This window comes from Meleagris gallopavo, chromosome 3 (genome assembly GCF_000146605.3).
Source record: "Meleagris gallopavo isolate NT-WF06-2002-E0010 breed Aviagen turkey brand Nicholas breeding stock chromosome 3, Turkey_5.1, whole genome shotgun sequence".
In the NCBI taxonomy this organism is placed as follows: domain Eukaryota; kingdom Metazoa; phylum Chordata; class Aves; order Galliformes; family Phasianidae; genus Meleagris; species Meleagris gallopavo.
The window spans coordinates 48,444,502-48,455,188 of NC_015013.2; the positions used below are offsets into that span (position 1 = coordinate 48,444,502).

The 10,687-nt window shown below is 38.3% G+C and overlaps 1 protein-coding gene across 1 annotated transcript in view; it reads left to right on the forward strand.

The window, feature by feature from the left end:
* Positions 1–10,687, forward strand: part of TTC39C (tetratricopeptide repeat domain 39C) — a 34,139-nt gene that overhangs the window by 15,151 nt on the left and 8,301 nt on the right. Inside the window, 6 exon segments of the mRNA XM_010708838.2 lie at positions 2,523–2,877; positions 4,130–4,298; positions 8,336–8,429; positions 9,594–9,701; positions 10,169–10,229; positions 10,231–10,276. Of these exon segments, the coding sequence (XP_010707140.1) occupies positions 2,523–2,877; positions 4,130–4,298; positions 8,336–8,429; positions 9,594–9,701; positions 10,169–10,229; positions 10,231–10,276 (833 nt within the window).

A 10,687-nucleotide genomic window follows, 5' to 3' on the forward strand; every position in this document is an offset into this window, starting at 1 on the left:
TTTGCCTCCCTTCCCACCCTCCAGCTTTGTAACTGGGTTGGGTACTATAACTGAGTGGTGTTTGTTCCCTTTCTCTCCTGTCTGCTGCTCAGAGAACTAAAGTGGGTAGCAGAGACCTGCAGAGCATGCGGTGTATTTGGGTTATTCTACTGAGGAAAAAATAAACCTGAAATCTTTAGTTAAAATTTGAAGCAGTTAAATGCAGTGTCAGTGACTGTTAGTTACTGCCATTGTGACACCGTTTAGCTAAATTGTTGGGTCAGTTATTTTAGGTTTTCCGAGTGTATTATCTTTCTGATTATGTATAAACATCTTGTTTTTGTGGTGATGTTTCTGTACTGAAATAGCAACCAGATTACTGAAATGAGTTTCATTTCAAACTATACAGAGGCAGATAGGTTTTGCTGATCAGTGGATGATGAGTGAAAAATTTCTTGCGTTTTTCTTCCTGGAACAGTTTGACAAGAAGCATATGATGACATGCAAGCTGCTTTCTCATATGCCTAGCACATTTTCAGTTTTTCTCTCCACCCTCGTGGATGTAACAAAAATAGTTTCATCAAGAAGTTAATAATACAGCAGCTTGCAGTAGCTTCCAACAGTAATAATTGAACTACCTTTTCTTAACTGCTGTCATGGACATGATAGCTTCTTTGAGAAGTTCTTCCTGAAAAATCTCAGCTTGGTGATTGGCCTTGATTTCTTTCTTATGTTTAAAGAAGCATAAATTCAATTTTTTATTGTTTTAGATTATTTTTATCTGAACATATCAAATCTGTAAATCTCCTGGTCTTAAGCTATTAGTGGTAGCTCACTGGTGAAGGTAAAGCCTCGAGTTGTGCTATTTCCCACTCATGTCAGTTCTGCTTGATGCCCGTGTCTGAATATAGTACTTTTTCAAAGCTATTAACAGTAATGTGACCTATAGGATAAGTAAAACGTCTTGGTTATCTTATTGGCAACCCTGCACATAACAGGGGGGTTGAAACTAGATGATCATTGTGGTCCTTTTCAACCCAGGCCATTTTATGATAATTTGTTTATTGCTTTCCCATTAAAAGTTGTTGAGTATTCATCTTGTGGTGAACCACATAATTCTTGAAATATTCTGCGCAGCCAAAAAGTGACCTAATTGCTGAGAACTGGACTAACATAAGTCTCATAATGCAGCTGAATCATGGCAGCAGATTTGCTTTTATTCTTGTAATGGTTTAATGCGGAACTCAAGATACAGGATTCATTTTAAAGATGCTTTCAGTTCATGTTGACAGCACCCTTCTGTCACATCTGAGAAAATAAATTTTGCCATCTTTCTCACTGTAATTTGAGATTATCAAACCAGCTTTGCATAAACAGAATTGAAAAAGGAGTAATCTAATCAGTGATGATGCTTCCTCTGGAATTTACTTATTTATTATGTCAAATACAGAGTGGCTGGGTATTGTTAGCATTTTCCTGTTATTTGACATAAGCCACAATTTCTCATCTACTTCTGACGTCACTTATAATGCTGATCTCTGCAAACTTGGTGGTACCCATTTAGAACTCCACTGCTCTATCCTTGCTTTTATTTTTTCTCATTTTCAGTCTTTTAAAACCTCTGTCAGTGCAGTTTGTAATTTGCGAGGCTCGAACACAGACAAAATGCTTATGTCAGCTTCTACAGTGAATGCACACAGGTATATTCTCTGTTTGCTTTCTGTTCACCACTTCTGCTGTTCTCCAGGGATGTGCTGTAACCAAGATGGGTGCTGTGCAAGCACACAAATCTGGCATCATATTCTGCTGTCGTGTCCTCCTGTAGAGTGGGCAGGGAGGCTCAGGCTTCCCTTTCTAAACTAGGAATGGTCAAGACCAGGATTTTAGGATCATTTAGGTACCCAGCTTGCATTTGAAATTTAAGAAGCCAGGCAACTGAAACATATTTGAAAACATAGATTTTTAATCATTCTTCTATTTTTTTTCCTGTTTCTGTCAATTATTATTATTATTTTTAAATTATAAGTTCCTGTATTTCACAGTTTGAGGAATGGGGGTAATAATGATGTTGAAATCCTTATTGTCTGACCCAAGGGAAGGATTTTTGTTCTTTTCTCTGTTTTAAGTGTTTTTCCATAAACTTGCTTTGAACATGATTTGGTCTTCAGGCAAAACCTCTTTCAAGCATTTCTTTTCTCTGCCAGGCAGCGATTTTGTCTCCATTGTGTAGTGGGACAGAATCCAGCATGAAGTTGTTTTGGTTTCTGTATTTCTTCCTGCCAGTTGTACTGCTGGATAGCTACAGGAAAGTCCCTTTGTGGGGCACACTGTTTAAAGGTCTCTGAGAAGCACTGAAGTTTGTATTACTCACTATGAAAGATCTCTTCTGCGTGACAGCAGCAGCTCGTTTTGCAAAATCCTTTATGCAGTGTTAATTTAATGCTGATGGAGAGCATCCTAGGATACGTGAAACAGCATTTCCTACTGATTGTGTTCCGCTTCTGAAACACGTTTCTTGAAATGTTTTTTTCCTTGACATTTAGCATACATAAAAGGTGGATGGATCCTCCGAAAAGCCTGGAAAATTTACAATAAGTGCTATACGGACATTAATACGCTTCAGGAGATTTATCAGAAGAAAGCTACTCAGGAATCCTTGACTTCTGACGCTGCAAATGATAATCATGTTGCTGCAGAAGGTGTAACGGAGGATTCGCTAAACAGACTGAAAGGTGCTGTTAGCTTTGGATATGGACTTTTTCATCTTTGCATATCCATGGTGCCCCCAAACCTGCTCAAAATCATCAACCTGCTGGGTTTTCCTGGAGACCGCCTACAGGGGCTTTCTTCACTGATGTATGCAAGTGAAAGTAAGGACATGAAGGCCCCTTTAGCTACGTGAGTAGCTATATTGAAATGCTTTGGTAGATAACGTAGTACTGAAAGTAAGTAAATGGGGGAAAAAAGATCAAAGCCAAAAAAAAAAGTCATGTTGCTTTAAAGAAAACAACAGCAGGTAAAATAAACTTGCAGTTTGTTGTTTAATGTGCCATGGTTTAGTTCATCACTTAATAGTGCACTAGATCTCTCTGCTGTCAGTTGTTTGCGTGCTTGGGGTTTGTTGGTGGTGTGCTGTATTCTTCAGCTCCTTTTATTCTAGTGTCTAATAACCCATGTTAGTAAATACAAGCATCCCTTGAATGCTCAGTAGATTTATTGTCTTCTGTGGGGAGAGCATACCATTTTGTATGAGAGTAAGTGATGTCAATTATTTATCCTTAACACTGACCGACAGTCTTTCCAGTTTATTTTTAATTTTAGCATCTGGGGAAAATTGAGTGTTTCCTTACTGTCTTTTTGTTCTTTGAGCTTTCATATACCCATTTTTCTCCACTCTTTGTATTGCATTCAGGTCTTTTTCTTGGATGAAGGGTTACTCTGATGTTGTTTAAAGCTATTTATGAGAACAGTTTATCACATTCTCTCCAAATTAATACTTCTATTGCTGGACCTACTTTAAGTACAGTCAGATGTCACTTCTGAAATATTGACATCAGAGCTAGTTTCTTCTGCTTCTGGTTACGAAAAACATTAAGGTTAAATGTTCCTTTTGATTTCTTCTGTGTCATTTCTGGGGGGAAAATGCAGCATTCTTTTCCCCAGCGTGACGGTGAAGCTGGTATTCCTTCAGCTGGCCCTGGGAAGCTCTGTGCTCTCCTCTTCTTTTCTTGTGAGTGATGTAGGTCACGTAGAAGTCTGCCCTTCCAAACACCAGATATATTTCTGTTTGACGTTGATTTCAGGTGTGTGTATGTGCTGGGGAGTGGGGTTGGTTTGTGTTATTTTTGTTTCCCAGTGAAATATTACATTCTACTGTTTTCTTGTGGGTTTTCCTGTTTTAAAATCCGTAGACTTGTGAAGAGTTAATGGATACGATGCTTTGATACATACTACGGGCTTGATGGTTACTTGCTTTTGGTTAAGTGCAGTGAATTGTACATGCGCTGTGTGGTGGTGCATGTGGTAGTGTTGTGTTCTATAGTCAGGCTTTATAAGAACTTAAAGATGCCTATCCTTTGTTTTTCAGGATCATCATCTTTAAATCTCTGTTTATGAGCTGTAATCATTTCTGCTCTTGTGTTCCTTTTAGATTAGCTCTGTTGTGGTACCATACAGTTGTTCGTCCCTTTTTTGCTCTTGATGGCAGCGATAACAAGGCAGGATTGAAAGAGGCAAAAGAGATTCTTGCAAAGAAAGAATCTGCTTACCCAAATTCTTCTCTGTTCATGTTCTTCAAGGGAAGAATACAACGATTAGAGGTACTGCATCTTTCTATTCTTTTGGCTGATGTTTTCCCCATCTCCTCCCCTTGCTATCTGATGTTTTTCTGATGTGAATGAACTGGGCAAACTTCAGTAAATTGTGACTGAAGATAGAGATGTACGGTAAGATAAGTGAGAAGAGAGGATTAATTTCTTCCCAGTTGCAGGCTTGCATGCCAAATCAACCCTTGTGCTCCTGTCTGATTTGTTAGCACTTTGAAAATCTAATTCTTACACTAGATTGTAACTTTGTGCTATAAGTAACCTCGTTTGGTAACTTCTTGTGGTATAAATAGCTATTAGGGTTTTGCTTGTCAAGCTGAAATCTGAGTATTAGCAACTGAGTACATAGCATTTATCTTCTGCTTTTCATTTCATGCATTGTTCGCTTACAGCTACATCATCTTCAGTAATTTCACTTGAATAATTGCTTTTGCTTATAAGAGAACAAGACAGGATGTTTTCTGTTGCTATGGTGAGCCGTGACCCAGCAGAATGCATTCCATGGAAATGTGGTTGTGAATGCTGTTGCAGAATGGTATTCTTCTAACACTGCAGCAGCCTCGTGGCTTTTGGCTCAATTATTCTTAAAGGATAATCCAAGATGGCAAAAGTACTCCAGACAACTGCACTGCTGTGTTTATCAGTCCAGAATGTTTCTAAGGCATTTAGGCATTTCTAAGGCATACATCATCAAGAAAACCCAACCAAAGAGCACAAAACGTTCTTCTCGTAATTTAAGAACTTGATATTAGTGTCCATTCCTTTGATACAGTTTGCAGTTAATTATCACAAATGCAGCTTAATTTTGAGGAAGGAACAGAACAGAAGAATGGTCTTCTGTGGCCTATATCATTTTGCACGCATCCTCTTGCATGTGGCTTATTTATTGTGATGCGTTTCTTCTGTCTTTCTGGAAGCAGTAGGGAATTATACTGTCGCAAGTGTTATTTTTAGAGTGCTTATGTATAAAGTGGTGCTGTTTATAGACGTCAAAGTTTAGCTCCAATTAAAATAGTGCTGGAGGGCACGTGGCAATGTTAACAAAGTAGTTAGCTTGGGTAGGCAGAATACCATTTGTTAGGCGCTGTAGCCACGCCTTGGTCATCAGAATGCTTTCTAGTTGCTAACATGAATTAAAATGGTCCTTTCCTATAAACACATTTGTTTGCATGGGAGCTGACCATTCAACAGTTGGGTTTTTTCCCTGCTCTTGCTTTGTTCATGGGTACTGTAGTGCTGAGAGATTGTTGAGTGTCTGTATAAATATTGCAGGTTTGGGCATTGGTTTGCAGCATTTGTCAAACTATCTGAACCAGAAGTGTGCTTACACTCACGTTGTAAACTAACGTACAGTTAATTAGTTTTTACATCATAGAATGACTTAGTTTGGAAGAGACATAGAAGTTCATCCAGTACCACCTGGTGCCTGCCATGGGCAGGGCTGCCCCCCAGCAGCTCAGCTGCCCAGGGCCCCATCCAACCTGGCCTTGAGCACCTCCAGGGATGGGCACCAAAGCTTACATGGGCAGCTGTGCCAGTGCCTCACCAACCTCTGAGTGAAAAATTGTGAAAAACAGTGTTCTAGATCTGATGTATTTCTGCCTTTTAGCTTGCAATATTGCTTTCTCTTTTATGGAGACAGCAACACCTTTTAAGGATCTTAACTACTTTTTATAAATTAGACAAAACAGCCCATTCTCTTAAAAAGAGACTGATAGATTCATGTGGAGAGAGGTGAGGGCACAAGGCAAAACCAAACTGAAAGAATCCTGAATTGAGCAAGGTCACTTCTCTTTGCCCATACTCTGGGTGTGTATATATAAACATCTCCTTGGCCTGGGACGAAAAAAAACAACAAACAACATCATGTTCTGCAGCTTGATCTGTTAGATTCTGACATAGTTGAAGGCAGAAAAAGTACCAAATACTCCACTAACTGCAAATCACCACTGGTTTGCTCAGGTGTGCTATAGCATTCAATCTGCAGAGTAATAAAAATGTCCAGTGATATTACATTCCTAAATACATTGCTGACACCTTCTCTTGCTTTTTTCAGTTACCTTTTTCAGAATCTTGGTGTCAGTAGCATCATTCTAATGTAGGGGTGAGCGTGGAAAGGAGAACTAGGCTGGGGAGGAGTAATAAGAAGCACTGAAACTGAGAGTGAGTTTTTTAGAATGAACTTATAATGATTAAGTTAAAAAAAAAAACCAAAACCAACAGAGTTTACACATAAGGTTTATTTTCAGAAATGCTGCTAATCCCCCTTTTGATTTTAGATGTTGTTTGCTTATTCCTTCTTAATTAGGAGCAGTACTCACTTTAAGAGCATTACAGATTCGTGCCGACTGATAATAGAAAGAGCAAGGCATGCAACATTATTGTATTCACATTCTCTTATTCTTCAGGGCTATGCAGCTCTAAAGATTACAACTTTATGGATTAATTTTTTTTCTATTGTCTTTGTATTATGTTCAAGAGAAGAATAAGTAAAGACCAAGGAATTACACATTTGTGTGTATGTTCATATTTGTCTAACTGTCATTATTTTAACTGTAAAAAGTCAGCCTTGATGTTCTTCTTGCTGACTCATCTGCCTTTATAATTCTTACGTTCTACTCTCTGAAACAGTAAGTAGGTGGTAATTAATTCTATTTTAAGAATTAACAATATGAGTAGAAATTCGTATTCTGCATGTTGTCCCAGTGCCTGGAGATAATTGATAATTCCAATTATTGAGGAATATCTCTGTAGCCTACTCACCGAGCTTGATGCTTAAGGAAAGCTTATGCAGAAAACACTTGGCACTGCTTTTCAGTTTTTCCTATTAATGCATGCTGAGGAGCATGTGCTGCTATAGAACAGAGCAAGCTGTGTATTGCACAGGCTCCCTGATAACTTTGAGGGCAAATACGCTCAACAGAAAGGCAGATGGGTTACACTCTTCTGTCATATCAACAAACATCTTCGTTTAGTCATTGCTTTGTTTTCTAAGTATTCAGTGTTTATACTGCTGTAACTGCTGGCAGTTGTGCTGTCTTGATGTAGTTTAAAGCATCTGAAATAGTTCTCCCTGAGGAGACAAATGAGGAAATTGAATGAAATCACTCTAGAGCTGGGCAGGGGTAGGGCAGGGAGCAGTGGCATGTCCTAAGGTACAACTCTACCAAGTTTTACAGTGAATTTCAGACTTAATAGTGAACCGAAGGAATACAGACACTGATCTCGAAGGCTGAGAGATTATTTTAACTGAGTTGTAGTTACCGGTGATTGCTGTTACGTTATTAAACTCCAGCAGTATCCTTCCACTTCCCCCTTCTTTCTCTCTTTACGTGACTTTTTGAAGGCAGGTTCCATACCATAGTTTTAAGTTTTATTTTTGTATGTGTTAGAATTGATTATTATTACTTTGTTGGCACATGCTTTGTGTTCTTGTGTAAGATTTCATTTAAATATAGATTTGTTTTATATTACTGATACTTCCTTTTTCACTTTTAATTTGGTTATTGTGTTATATTTTGGTGTTGTTGTATTACATTAATATTGTTAATATGAAATGTGGGGGAAAATACTTCAGTGTAGGACCTATTTAGGAAGTGTGCTCATTGTTGTAAATAAAGGCTTTGTCACACTTTGTCCATGCTTCCATTCAAAGGTGATCAGATGTAAATAGCTGGGAGGAGGGAAGCTGGCCAAAGTGCAGCGTTTAGCTGGTATGCAAAGGAGTGTTATCCCTTCTCTTTCAGTTAGCTCCGTGGTGACTTTTAATTGGTTTCAAATCTGAAATCGGTGTTGAGTTTTTCCTCTCACTGGGATGTTTTGCCTCTCACCTAATCAAACCAGAGGCTGCAGTCTGTATGACAGTGCTATCTGTTTTCACTCCTTTGTTATTTTTAAACTCATATTAACATGAAACTGATTGTGATCTTTGAAATGTGATGGATGATTTGATTTTGATAACCTCAGATATATGATATATATATTTTTTATCTTTCCCCCTCCCCCTGCCCCCCTTCTTTCACCTTTGTTAGTGTCAAATCAATAGTGCCTTGGCTTCATTTCATACTGCTTTGGAACTTGCAACAGACCAAAGGGAGATTCAACATGTCTGCTTATATGAAATAGGTAAATGGGATATCTTTATGCTATAAATATTTCACTTACAAGTTTTGACTAATAACTTCAATAAAAAAAAGGAACAATTTTGTTTAGGGTTATTAAAAAAGGTTTTAGAACACTGGCTCTTGTCTCGACCGGATAACTTTAATCATAGAAGCATAGAATGGCCTGGGTTGAAAAGGGCCACAATGAACATCTAGTTTCAACCCCCCTGCTATGTGCAGGGTCACCAACCAGCAGACCAGGCTGCCCAGAGCCACATCCAGCCTGGCCTTGAATGCCTCCAGGGATGGGGCATCCACAACCTCCTTGGGCAACCTGTTCCAGTGTGTCACCACCTTCTGTGTGAAAAACTTCCTCCTAATATCTAATCTAAATTTCTGTTGTCTCCGTTTAAAGCCATTCCCCTTGTCCTATCACTATCCACCCTCGTAAACAGCTGATCTCCCTCCTGCTTATACACTCCCTTCAAGTACTGGAAGGCCACAATGATGTCTCCCTGGAGCCTTCTCTTTTCTAAGCTAAAAAAAAAAAAGCCCATTCCCTCAACCTTTCCTCATAGGAGATGTGCTCCAGCCCTCTGACCATCAAATCATCCTGTCATCTTATTTGGTTGAGTAGCACTCAACAATTGCTTATAATTTTCAAGTTCTCTGAAACTGTTCACCTGCGGAAGATTATTTAAAATGGGACCACTCTTTCTATGTCAAAAATGAAAAGATCCTAATGGAGCTTCAGAGATTGCAGAATCTATGTTTTGTATTTCATTTTATGCTGCTGATGGAAGGAAATGACTGACATCAACAAAAAGTGTCATTCCTTTCTCTGCTTTTAATTTTCATGGAAATCTTTAGAGTAGAGAAGCATTAAATGTGTCTGTTTAAGAGTAAGGGAGCTGGTAGTAGCTAAGGAAGAGCTTTTGGTGTCTGTTTAGATTTGTTGTTAATGTGAATTGGTTTCCCTGTTTTGTATAGCACAAATAACTCAGTATTTTCCAGTTAATTTAAATAAGATTTAAAATGTATTATTGATTAGTTTTGTTTTTAAATTTTCCAGTTATTGGTATAATTGTTAAGCTAGCTTCAGCTCTCATAAGCAGATGCTATGCTTCAGTAATGTTTGCACCACGTTTGAATTAGTGTGCTTTCATTAAGTTGGTCTCTCTTTTAGGCTGGTGCAGCATGATAGAGATGAATTTCAAAGACGCCTTTGAGTCCTTTGAAAGGCTTAAAAATGAATCCAGGTGGTCTCAGTGCTACTACGCTTATTTAACAGCAGGTGAGTATTCAGTAATGGTTGCAAGTGATAAATCAGTGATGTGATGTGGTACTTTTGGTATTGACTTGTGCTCTTAGAGTGTTCCACACTGCTGCTTATGCAGCTGTCAGACTGTACTTATATAATTTTGTTTATGTAATTTATTAATGCATGTGTATATATGCCCTTGCCCTCCAGCTGTGATTACTACATGACCTATTGCTAAGCTGACACTGTATTGAAAAGATTTACTTAATAAATCCTTAGGTGTTAGGTGATACTATGTCCTTTAATAGGTATGGAAAACAATACAGACTTGTTAATGATCTCAGAGCATACCTGGGAGAGTTGGGATTTCTGTGTTCATCAAGTCCCACTCTAGGTCCTTTGCAGAAGTGCATGTTTTTTTTTTTCTATGATGTCTAATCTTTTTTCCTTTTTTTTTTTAATCCCAGCAGTGTTAACACATTTTTGTTTCTGTGTCATAGTGTGTCAAGGAGCCACTGGAGATGTCAATGGTGCTCAGAATGTGTTCAAGGAAGTTCAGAAGCTTTCAAAGAAAAAATAATCAGATTGAACAGTTTTCAGTAAAAAAGGTTTGGTTTAGCATAAGCTGACTTGTTTCAGAACAGTAATTTGATAATTGTGTTTTATTCTTTACCATTATTTGTTTCTTGAATGAAGCATCTGTTTTCTCCTACTTTGCTTTTGTTGCATTAACGGGAAGGATTCAGGGGAGAAAACAAAAGTGGTGTCATGTATTTTAAAGACTTGGTAAACAAAACGTGAATTGGCTTTTCAGCTGAAATAAATATTAAAGATACAGATACACAAAGAAAGGTCTCAGGCCAGGCTGGATGGGGCTTTGAGCAACCTGGTCTAGAGGTATGTATCCCTGCCTATCTAAGAGGGTTGGAACTTGATGATCTTAAAGGTCCCTTCCAACCCAAAGCATTCTATAATTGTAATTTTTCTCTCTAGCTTTGTTTTTCCTACTCCTTTTTTTT